Here is a 13177-nt window from a genome sequence, read left to right as displayed (position 1 = left end):
TAAAGATGCATTTATTGAATAATTGTGGTGTCTGTTTAAAAAAGCAAACAGTCATGCAGGCAGGGGTGGCTAGATGCAGGGTACTCATGGAACAGAAGTCTATGTTTAACAAAGCAGCTGGATCTGGCTGCATTCACCCTTAGAGATGACTGAAGTTCACTGAATGGTTTGCTCCATATGTCCTTTAACATGGTACAGCTCAACCTGACAGGACCATGGCCTTTAATGTGCTCTTTGAGAAAGCTGGCCTAAATCATTAACTAAGCAAGTAAAATGTTAGCAACACATATATTGCTTGTGGGAAACTCAATTTAGGTGATCATAAAAGATAAGCAAACAACCTATCTGGAAGACCAGGACTTCACGATGGAGATGGCATACATCATTTGCCATGCGCATCTCTTACATAGTCCTAAAAGAGACATCAATAACATTTTGGGAAGACCTGAGACTTTGTGGTGAACATCAGCAGTACTTTTTCCTCTTGAAACAGTACTTACAGAATGAACAGAAGTATGTTTTACTGTTAGATGAAAAAGGAACAGCTAAAGGTCATATTTGACTGGCTGCATTAAACTGTCTATGTATATTGTATTTACCTGTGTCTGTGTCTTTCTAATAAAGGCCAAAAGGAATCCAAGAACTAGTTTACGTACCCAATTAGTATATGAATAAACATTATAAATTTTGATATTTGCAATGCCTTGTACTTATGCAAAATAAGTAACTGATGTATGATTAAAAGAGTGGAAGTTCATGTGGCAGAATGTGTTAGTATGAGGGACAGTGACTGACCACAGTCTCACACAGATCACTGCTGTGGTTGGTTTTCATATGTACATTGTCAATGTGCCACAATTTATCAAGCTGTATTTCCACCAGAGGACCAAAATATATTGGTCTTTGATGACACTGAAGGGTACGAAGAACCACATGGTGACTTCAGTACACTTTGAGAAAAGTCAGAGATGTAACAGATGAGGTTTAATGCAGAGCTATGTACTTCAGAGAAGAGAGACAATAGAACAACTGTCAGCAGGGTAGGTGCATTTGGATGAGGAAGACAGTAGCCTCTTGGAAATTATATTGGAGGGAATAAACAATTTGTCTTGGTATAAAAAGACAGTAATGATAACCAGCACAGTGTTGTGGTACACAGTAAAGGTGTTTTCTTCTAGTCATAAATTTACATTATTTGCCATGTGCTTCACTGCTGCAGTCATTCTTAGGGAACTGTACCCCAGACTGAGGTCCACATCAGGCCAGACTTTCATAACCATATACCCTAAACCCCCATGCTGAGGAGTTTCACCTTATCTATGGACACCTCCACACTCCTGATATAAGAGTTGATATACATCCAAGCCATCTTCATTTGTTTCTTTCGTGCCACATGCATTGCATGTGGCCCAAGGTGTTTGAACTGTCTGTCAGGATAGGCCATGACTTAAAGTCAAGCATTGCTTCGATATGTAGTCCTGTTGAGCAAATTTATTTCCTCAATGTTTAGAGGAAGTGGTGGCTTTATTTATGTATTTATTTATTGGAGGGGCTATATATTTGCTAATTGTTCTTGTTTGGGTGCAGACAGTTCTTGAGTATCCTTCCCCACTAAAGAGGTATTGGGCATGCTGCCCAAGAAAGACAAATGTATTTGTTAGTGACATATTTCCTTTAAGGACAAACATAGTATGTGCATGTACTGTTTAGGTTCAGAGCACACCAGGAGATTTGCCAGAAGTTTAGGCCCAAGACCTTGAGTGGAAGGGGAAGTGTTATCCAGGCCTACTTGAAGAAAAGGAGACTTGCAGCTCTGTACCTGAAGTTCATCATTTCCTTGGAGGGTAGATAGACAAATATCCCCTCTAAGAGAAGGGAGAAGCACAAGGAGAAGCAGAAGGAAGTCAGAGACTGGGATGACTACACTTGGTCTTTTAGGTATGAGGAGGAGGTTAGTACCATGGAAGCAAAGGTCTTGTGCTTAGACCTAGCATCTAGTTTGGTAGAGACCTCTGGTAATGTGCCTTGGGAGGCTATCATTCCTGCTGTGGAAAATACATTTCACCACACAAAAATGCCTTCAGACTGGAGAGAATGAAGACACATCTGCCTAGAAGTAATATCTACCAGTTAAGTAATGGGAGGGCATTTTGCCTTGCTTATCATAATAGAGGACATCTGAGTAGCTACACAAAAGTCAGAGACTAGGAACACCCCCTTAAGTCTCCAGAGACTCCAGTGACCACTAGATCTAAGGCCACCTCTGAGGTTCAGACCTTTACAAGCAGAACCTGCCCCTTGGTGTGGGTCTTCAGAATCTAGCCCACCCATTTATCCCTTCCAGGACTAGACTAAGCTGGCTCAGGGTTTCTATCAGTTATAGAAAGCTTTCTGCCCAATTTAGCTAAGTCTTCTGTGTCTGGAGTCAGGCCATTTTAGAGGAAGAGGAAGAAGGAGATCTCTCCAGAGAGACATATTTGCTTTGCTAATTATGGAGATGATGGGGGTTGATCTGGACTATATTTCCCAGTTATCCTCCTCATTAGCATATACACAGATATGGCATGGATAGTGAGGATGCAATGGCCACTGACTCTTCAACAGAGATACTCGTTCTCTTATGAGATTATATAATAAGCTAGTGAGGCCTCGTCTCCCCAGAATTGAGTTACAAGTCTCCTGGTGTTTGGCCCGCAAAAGATGTTGCCATTTCTCCAGTCCAGGATGCTTTCCTCGATGATTTTTATACAAATATTTTAGAACCAGATTCACAGCCCTCTTCTCCTTAGAGACTTAACCATTTTACAGAGAGCCATCTCACCACAAATTCATATATAAGATCCATGTAGCAAATCCAGGTATGTATCCGTGGACTGTGGTAAGGGCGATAGCCTGGCTCCAACTTCTAACATGCTCACCAATGATAAGAGATAATATTGCCTGACACGTATGTTAAGAAGGTATATGCCTGTGTAGCCATGGCTTTTAGGGTCCTCAGCTGCCAAATCCATATTCTCAAATGCCAAAAGTATGATGTAAAGCAACTGCTGGAAGTTTGTGGGTAAGATCAGGATGAAAAAAGAAGATCTGCTTTGGTATAACAAGTCCAGACCAGCCTTCATTTAGGTAAACCTGCTATTAAATGTGAGTATGATGATGTAAATAGCTGACTCAGCTGGACTGATTTTCAAGCAGTCCACATTCATGCATATGTCCTCATAGAAAATAAAGCAATTACACCTTACTACAGCCTTTCCTGCCATTTCTGGGGAATAGAAACAACATTTCAGTGAGGGCTGTTTGGACTGCTAGATGAAGCACAAATAATCTTTCCCACTGACTCAGGCTGCAGACTGAGTTAAAAGTGAAAGATTGTGAACAAAAGCAAATAGGTTCCACAAGGCAAAGTAGAAAACACAAATTCCTTTATTCCAATGCAGGGGTAAGTGCTTTCACAAATACAATCTGCTTCATCAGACCAAACACAGAAACACACATTAATTGCTCTTAAAAATATTCAAAACAACCAATCAAAAATGAGAATGAGAATGACATAATTAAAAGTTCATCATAATAATTAGAACAGATCTCTGAAAGTCACAATAAAATATGTGTAGAAAAAACATAAACTGATAAATAGAGTTACACGTAAATATAATTGTAAATAAGTATAAATATTACTAAAATCTATAGATAAAAATACAAATATATACACACTAAAAACTTCTTAAGAGGTATATAGAAAAATACATGCATACATATATATATATATATATATATATATATATATATATATATATATATATATATATATATAAACACATACATGTAAAAATGAGTGTTTCAAAGCCTTAGCTTTAAGAAAAGACTTAAGGGAAACTCTGTTGTTTAAACCTGGAGGTTTATCAGCTTGAAACGTCAGGATCCACTTTTGTTTATTAGATTCTGTTTTATTTCTAATGTCACCTCCCCTCATGGTACTACGAACAACTTCCAACACTAGAAACTTATATTTGTGGCCTTCTCCTTCTTTAGCAACATGTACAGCTAAAGCACTGGTTTCTTTGTTGTTTCTAATATCTCTAAGGTGTTAGAGTATTATGTTCTTGAACACTCTATTAGTCTTACCTACATAATAAGAAAAACAAACCATACAGTAACAAAAATAAACGTTTTGGGTTTGGCAATCTGCATAAAAATGACTTTCTATTTTAAAACCTGAGGATGGATGGGTAAATTGACCTCCCATATGTATGTGGCTGCATGCTGCACACCTTCTACAAGTGTATGTACCCAGTCTATCAGATACATTGTAGGGTTGAATATAACTAGACTTATAGCACAATTGTTGTTTAAGTGTCCTATTGTTCCTAAGTGTAAAGGCCGGTACATGGCTTATCACTCCCTCCAATTCAAGCACAGTGGATAAGATATCCCAGTTGTTTTTAACAACCTCACATGCTAAATGGATGTCACTAGCAAATGTTAGTGGCATCCTAATCTTATCATTACCGTTAGACCTAAAGGTACTTTCATTGACAGGTGCAGCATTAATAGCTGAGATCCCACTGCTAGATGCATTAGTATTGGAAAGGAAAAAGAAAGATCTACATCTATCTTTTCTATACTGCTATGCCTCTGCTATTTGAGTTTCAATAGTCTTACTATCATACCCTCTCTCAATAAACTCTTGCTTAAGATTGTCAAGGGCTATGCTTAACTTAAAATTATCATTATGGAGTCGCATAATGCGAAAAATCTGGCCCTTAAGTACATTTAACTTTGTGTGGTTGGGATGCATACTCCCATAGTGCAGTATATTATTCTTCCTAACATTCTTTCTAAATAATGTAGTCAACACAGTACAGAGATCATCCTTTGTGATTAACATCAAGAAAATCGATCTCAGTAATTGAATATTTATGGGTAAACTTCAAAAATTTCAGTTTGGATCTAGCAGTGGGATCTCAGCTATTAATGCTGTACCTGTCAATGAAAGTACCTTTAGGTCTAACGGTAATGATAAGATTAGGATACCACTAACATTTGCTAGTGATATCCGTTTAGCATGTGAGGTTGTTAAAAACAACTGGGATATCTTATCTACTGTGCTTGAATTGGAGGGCGTGATAGACCATGAACCAGCCTTTACATTTAGAAACAATAGGACACTTAAACAACAATTGTGCTATAAGTCTAGTTATATTCAACCCTACCATGTATCTGAAGGTGTGCAGCATGCAGCCACATACATATGGGAGGTCAATTTACCCATCCATCCTCAGGTTTAAAATAGAAAGTCATTTTTATGCAGATAAGCCAGTCATGAATCTACATCTCACTAACTACACAAATATAAATGTGTTTGAGTTTCAGGGAGTTCTGGCATCATTCTGTTTAGACTTCTGGCATCATGATGTTGACAGGATTTGAGTTTGAGCTTGCTATGTAGGAATGTTGAGTAGGGGGACTCTGCCAAAAGAAGTCACTGTGGGAGTAGTAAAGTAGAAACTCTAGTATGCAAAACAAGAAGTCTTATCTACCATCTCATTCTAAGATGACACATACTGGATCCCCTTAGCATGGCACCAACAATTTAACCAGTTGTTAAAGCCAATTATATTGTCTTGGCATCCCGACATCATTGTTGTTGAAGGCAATAAACTTCTCAAGACTCATGTCTTTCCTGCCTGTAACATATAGATAGTAACTTACATTGTATCTCTGCAGACCTTTTGGGGTGGAATGCCTCACATCATTCACTTCTGCTTGGACCATCAGTAGACTATATTCATGTTTGTCTGGTTTAAGGGATATTAAGGGTCTTGTAACATCAGAAATCGTGGCACAGCTTACAGTCACTGTGTTCTTGTCCAGTCCAGTGAGTATGATGTCTCTATGCCTAACTATATTCACCTATAACTAACACATTTCTTTGTGTGAAAGCAGGCTTACTGGACCTTATGGGCTTAAGCCTGCTCTCCTGGTAACTCTTGAGTGAGCTGTGTGGATAGGGAGTATGTCTGAGTGGAGAAGAAGTAGGTGTTGCCTTGTGTGCTGATTGCCAGTATCTTTTTAGATTGTATTCTAGGCCAGCTTTTTTTTTATATATATATATATATATATATATATATATATATATATATATATATATATATATATATATATATATATATATATAGCGTCATTGTATGTTATGAACTTGGGGATGTGGGATACCTGGCTAGGCTTAAAAAGGCCGCCCTTTTGGTCATTAGCCTAGTAAACACCTATGAACCTATGTGTTGTAGAGGTATGATGCTACTGATGTTGGCTGTTGCAAGATATTTGTCTCTATGTTTCTTAAAAATTTATATCTCTTTCAGGATTTACTATCACTTGGCAGTAGTAGTGGACAGTCAGTAAGCATAAGGCAGTTGCTACATTACTTTAGAACACCTAATGTGATTTTTACGGTGCCGAGTTGCCAGCCCGATGCCCAACCTTCAAAGAAGCACGCCTATTGACGCTCGCACCTACCTGCATGTCTTTAGCATCACTCGACTGCGGGGAAGACATGTAGACTCCACACAGAAGGCGCTCCAGCCGAGAATTGAAGAGGAGAACCTCTTGCTGTGAGGCGACAATGCTAACCTCTGCACCACAGTGGCAATAAAGTAAAGGAGCCAAAAAAAAATCGGGCAGCTTTCCTCTCCTTTAGGCTGCACTGATGATGTGCAATGGACAATTTTTAAAACAGGGAAGTCAAAAGAAAAAAAGGATAAAACAGAAAGCTTACCAGTGCCCTCTACAGCAAATGGAACTGTAGCCTTTAGCATGGCATCTGCCACTGAGAGCTTCTGCAGTCTGAAAGGAAAGGTTTCACTGGAAAAAAAAAAGTTTAGTGTTTCACTAGATTACAAATTGATGAACAAGCATATTCCTTGACCTTTACCAGTTCAGGGACTTGTGCTACCCCTAGTCTGCAAATTGACTGTCAGCGGGTTGGCAGGAAGCTGCAGATTTGCATGTCTGAGGATCACTGGTGTCAAGCCATGTACCCAAAAATAGCACAAGTTTTCTGGAAAAGTTTACATTAGAACCTGTGTGAGTCTCCTAGGTTTTGTGGTAATTGCATGCTTGTGTACTTCTTACTCCAAAAACTTCACCTTATTTAAGCAGTATTTATGTTTGTGTGTCCCAAATTGAATCTGTCTTGGGTTTTGATGCAGGTTTTGATTGTCAGCAATCTGGAGCTTCCAGTTTCCCTTCTGAGAATGTATCTTTTAGTAAATGGCTAACGTAATAAGAACATTCTGCAGCAGATAGGCTATAGGGCATTAGCAGATATGAAGAATTTATTTGCAAACTTGAAGTTAGACCCAACAGTTAATTTCATTATTTTCTACTCAAATGTAAAGGAAAACTGCAGCCATTTTAATCCTTCCTTCCTTCCTTTAGATAAAGATTTGGTTGATGGTCAGATTGGGAGAAGGGGTTCATATGTCCTCCAATCTGACAGTTAGGCCTGCTAGGTATCTGGCCTACATGACTTAGTATTGTCCATTTTTGACTCAGTCACTACTATCCTTGAATTATCTGATGTATATGACAAGGATAAGACAGAGAAATTCTTCAGGTAAATAGGAGGTGTGATGGGGAAGGAAGAGGAAATTGCGAACTGGGAACATTTTAGAAGTGTAATGTGTTAGCAGATTTTAAGAATTCCCTGCAGAGTACTCTCTCAGAAACATGGGGTGAGCAAATGGCTGCAGCTTAGGAAATGATTTTTTTTAGCTGAGACATAGAATCTGGATTGCCTAGATATTGTAAGGACCTATTAAGTTGAATTTTGTTGGCTGCCAAAAAGCAATTAATAGAAAATGAAAATTAGTTGTATTACCAGTATTGAATATTATAAAAGAGATAAAAGAAGTGGAGGAGGGATCTTTAGAAAATGGAAAGAGCAGATTACATAGAAATAAATGGAAAATGTTGCAATGATACATGCAGAATAATGTTCAGGAGGGAGAGGGATGAGGTTTAAGAGATAACAGGAATTGAGCAGTATATGTAACGGACTGATGATAGTTACAAATAGTGAAAAGATATGTGATGTATAATGAATGGGAATGGAAAAAATGTTATGGTTGGTTTTCTTTTCTGTTAATGTATGTTTGTCTATGTCTTAAGTGATCATTTCATAAAGGTGTTAAAAATTATAAGATAGTAAAGTTTGTTTCAATTACTAGCAAGGTAGGTGCCCACTTTACAATTTGTACATATGATATAGTTGTGCATTTATGAGGTCAGCATCTGTGGTTGAGAGTTAGAAGGCATATTTGGCTTTAATCCCAGTGATTCTCTGAGGATGCTAAAGTGATGATTCTCAGTAAAGCTGTTAATTGTGATATTTTACCAGCATGTCTTCTGAAACCTGACTGCAGTTCAAAAAATGAGTAAGGGAGTATAAACAGTGAAAGAGTTTATTTGATTTTGAAGACCCTCTGCCACAAGTAACTGTTGGGATTTCATCTTCGGATATCCTCATCTAGGAGCTATTTTGGAATTTCTGTAATTCATAGTCAAAAACATGCATGCTACTTGGTGGTACATGTCATGGCTCTGCATGGTATGCAAGAAAGGTATATTTAACTTCTGGAGTTCATTTCTGCTTCACTCATAGCTTGGATATCAATCTTGACATGCATTGCTGAGAAGTTCCCTTGTTCAAAGCCTAAATCTTTAAGAATTCTTAAAGAGTTTTTGTGGCTATCAGCTCACTTAGGACGCAGAAAGGCTCTATTGGTACTGCCTGCGAGAGATACATGACATGGAAAGTTTTCTCATTTGCCAGCATTTCAGCCCAACCACCAAAATATGTCAGAATCTCAAGGCCCACATCACACTTAAGAGAATGGTGGGTTTGTGAGTTGGTCAGCTGAAGACTTGCAAGTTGGCCATTTGTGTGATTTGAGGTCAAGGCCAGACACGCAGAAGTTAAGGGATCAAGAGGCCAGGTAGTGTTATCACCTCACAGCAAGAGGTTCTCCAGTTTGAGTCTCAGTTACTTTTGACTTTGACTTTAGTTGGAGTGCAGAATCTGCATATCCTATGTACGTTCATATGGGTTTGCTCTGGTTTCCGCCCACACTACTACCTATGTTCTCTAAAATGAAATGTTTTTTATTATTCTATAATACAATGTTCTTTCTAATGTAACTGTTTTTAGTATTCTGTAGTATTTGTACTTAATGTAACCTAAAGCAATGACTGTAACCTTGCTTGTATTTGGAGCTTTTCTCCCCAGGACTCCATTGAAAACTGGTTCTTTTTGGCCCAATGGACTATGCTGGTAAACCAACTGCAAATAAATAAATAAATAAATTGATTCTCAGTTACTTTTGACTTTGACTTTAGTTGGAGTGCAGAATCTGCATATCCTATGTACGTTCATATGGGTTTTCTCTGACTGCTCTGGTTTCCGCCCACAACACTACCTGTTTTTTACATTTTTCTCATCTGATGAACTCAGTTTGCCACCTGGTGGAGGTAAGGATTTTTATATTTCAGTATACCACTGAGAAAAAGATTCTGGGCACCCTTTGGTCTTTGTTTTTGAGGCAAGGATGACAAGACTTCCTGTCCTTGTATGACTCTTCCACTGCAAAAATACTTAGGCTTATAAGGTCCTCTGTGAAATGGCCTCTCTACCTTCAGCACATAAATGACTGAACCAGTATTTATGGAAGAAGCATGAAGTACAATGGACCATCCTTCCCAATATATTTCTCTTAAAGGATACCATGTATGCAGCCTGAAAGCATAAGGATGCAGCTCCATCTAATCTGGATCATATCTGTTTTCCTTCCAGTTGCCCTAGCAAGTGCCTGTGCAAGACAAAGTCAGAAACATTGATGAAGTCCAAGAATGCCACATTTACTGTTACTTGCCTCTTAAGTTCTCATATAACCATTTATGAAATGGATTAGATTTGACTAACAGTTTTTTTTTTTTTTTTTTTACCATGAACCCTTGTCCTTTAGCCTCTGCCTCCGGATCTTTTCCATGACTTTCCCTGTAACTGCTTTTAGGATAGCAGTGTAGTTCCCTGGATCTTTTCCTTTTCCCCCTCCTTATGCTAGGGTGCCACACTAGCTAAGAGAACATCCAAGGGATTCCTATGTATGCTCTTCAGTCCAGCATAGGTCCCAGAAATCACATCACTTTTCAGTGTTGTTGCCACATAGTGTCCAAAACTGTGAAAAAGTGCAAAAAGGTGTTCTCTCACCTGCTCTAGTTCCCGTGTTTCTGTTTGGACCAGACTTTGGAAATGTTGATTGGGGGGGGGGGGTGAGGACACACCTCTCAACCTCTTAGCCCAAGAAATCTGGACAAAGCCTGACATAATGAGGGTACAAAGGCCCAAATAATACAGAAAGATTTTAAATATTGCTCTTATAAACTCAGAAAGTTGCTAGAATAACAGGGTATGTATTGAAAAGCATTTTCTAATGGATATGAAGTCTGAAACTCAAACAAATGATATTTACTAATTTAATTCCTCAGATCATCCCAGTGATTTGCCAGAAAAACAGAAATTTTATGAGGACCAGACCAACATTTTTAGGCAAAAATCTGGACAGTTGAGAGGTATGGGTGGAGAATGTAGGACATCCAGGTGATATGGAGGGCCATGAATCCTGATAGTGACACTGAAGCTATGAATGAGCTGATGCTGCTGTAGGTGGGACAGGTAAAAGATATGTACCATCACTTACCCATGCCCATTGAGCATAATGGGGAGGTAGGGATTAAAGGGAAAAGCCATGGTGCAAGCAGCATATTTGATGCTACAGATACCCGTCTCCTTTCCACCTCTGAGTGTGCTGAGCATTTCCCCTTTCCAGCCTACAAAAGCAGCCCCATCCACAGGGTAGCACCAGGCTAACCTGCTTAATCCACTTTTCCTTCCTACCCTGCTAAGGCAGCCCACACTGGGGATACAGCCCCAGAGGTGGAGGTGGGAAAATTTGAAAGGATGCGTAGCAGGTTTGATATCAAATTTTAGTGCCTGGGACACAAAAAAGAAAATAATCTTTTATACAGGAGATAATACATACTACAAACCAGCAAAATACAGCTGCAGCATGATAAAATAAAATATAATAGTTCTTTGGTACTGATTTGTGAATGTAGTATGCTGTGATGGATCATATTCCTGTCTGCAAAATGATAAAATAATAGTAATAATAATCTGAGAGCACAGTAATGTATTCTTTGGTATGTGACTCCATTATTTTTCTTGTTTCAGGACATTTTCTCCAGGCGGAGCAGCTTTACCAAGAAGCGCTAAGTCTGGCCAAGTCCAAAGGTGATGCAGATACAGTTCATCAGGTTCAGGAAGGACTGCAGGAGATGACTAGAAGGAAGAGTGCAGCATGATAAGCATGCAGGCTGCAACCTGACAAACACTAGCTTTGCTGTTTTTTTCAAAACCAAGAATAAAAAGCTGTAGTGTGGGTGCTACACTTTCAGTTGGCAGGCTTTGCATATTGAAAAGTGTGACTACCTGCTACATCACTTCTGTCAGCTAGCCCTGCTGAATCACTAGTTACAGCACTGTAAATACAGAGCATATCAGTGAAAGGTCACATTTCCACAGCAGCTGCTGTACACAGAAACCTATGTGGTTTGGAAAGTAACTTGGTATGAGGACAATGATAACTGTTACTGCTGCTGGCACAAATTTAGGGGATTCCTTGTCCAAGTGTTCTAATCTTCATTTTACACCACCTTAACATTATGCTGTATAATGATCTTTTACAGTGCCACATCTGAAACCATTAAATTTAGAAACATTTTCAGGAAGGGACAGCAGGTTCAGAAATTGAATGTTAATAAAATGATTTTCATAGATTTTCCTTGTAAATTTATTTATTTTTCTATAAGAGACTCAATCTTGGTTTACAGCCTTTATCATCTAAGAACAAGACATGGAAATATGAGTTATACTAAGGACTTAGAGACAGTCAGCCCCACATTCAGTTGTCTTTATCACTGTTGTTGATTCACATGAAATTTTGGTGAGGATGACAAGCTAAAAAACATTTTTTTCAAGGAGTCCCACTGCTGTAATTTAAACAACCACCAAAGCTAAAGAATCTTCTTGTAAGAAGCTCACTTAGTCCAGAACATGTTCCAAAATAGCACAAAACCCTACAACCATCTAAAGAGCAAAACACGTCAGATGATTTGTTCTGCTTCCAACATAAATTTACAGGACAGAAGAGAAGTTTCAAAGTTAGGATTCTCTTACATGCACTTCTAAAAAATATTATTTATCTGAGCAAATGCAGGCAGTGTCAAGACACAGGTTATATAAGACAGGCAGAACACTGGTCACTCAGAACTAGGCCGAATACCTGTAAACACACAGATGTTCTTCGTCTTCCATTGCTGCAGTCCTGACTATTGGGTATAGTCCGCGTCCAGTCGGCCCGAATACCAGAGTATAAGGCTGACGTCGGTCATGGCGCCTTAGACTGGCGTCCAGGGTACTAATGCGCATGACCGACGTCATATCCTCAGTCTTTTTTGCCGCATGGTCCGATGCAGAAGCAATTTTGCGAGTGCAGGTTGGCGTTCTGAGATATTTCCGAAACCGGAGTTTCAGACCGAAACAGAGTTGGCTAAGTACCCCGTTGGGAACATTTTGGTTTTTCTTGCCTCAGTATTTAACCGGATGTCAGAAAAAGTGAATAACTGTATTTCTTGTGGGAAGCAGATACCGCATAGGGATTATCATACCTTGTGTATACCTTGTTTAGGGCCTGAGCACGACGTTGTTGGTTGCCGTTCTTGTGCTAGATTTAACAAACGCACTATTAAGAGGAGGCTAGATTGTGCCAGGTTAGTGTTTGGGAAGCGTTGCAATTATAATATGCCGCCGGATGCTCCGGCCCGCTTCATCCAAGAAGCGCAAGGACAAAACAGTGAAGCCTAGGGTTGATGAACCGGCAGTCCCGGACGTCGGTTCTTTAGAAGGCTCAGTGGAGCCAGAGGTTTTGCCAGGAGTTTCCATGGAGTCTCAGGCAGAAACTTTACTGTTACAGGATGTGCCCTCTCAGGAGGTAGGCCAGGCTGAGGGGGCTTCTCCAGTATCTGTTCTTCCCTCTCTTCCCAAGGTAGTTAGGGC

General features: G+C 39.3%; 1 protein-coding gene across 2 annotated transcripts in view; it reads left to right on the top strand.

The window, feature by feature from the left end:
- TTC19 (tetratricopeptide repeat domain 19) overlaps positions 1-11898 on the top strand; it is a 700715-nt gene extending 688817 nt beyond the window's left edge. For both annotated transcript variants that reach the window (XM_044067578.1, XM_044067577.1), the window contains one exon: positions 11294-11898. In XM_044067578.1, coding sequence (XP_043923513.1) covers positions 11294-11424 — 131 coding nt within the window. In that variant the 3' untranslated portion in view covers positions 11425-11898. The remainder of the gene's footprint in view (positions 1-11293) is intronic.
- The last annotated feature ends 1279 nt before the right edge of the window (positions 11899-13177 follow it).

This window comes from Protopterus annectens, chromosome 3.part1 (genome assembly GCF_019279795.1).
Source record: "Protopterus annectens isolate FY-2018-M chromosome 3.part1, PAN1.0, whole genome shotgun sequence".
In the NCBI taxonomy this organism is placed as follows: Eukaryota; Metazoa; Chordata; order Ceratodontiformes; family Protopteridae; genus Protopterus; species Protopterus annectens.
Note: the sequence above shows the minus strand (reverse complement) of the source record. Positions and strands in the feature narration are given on the sequence as shown.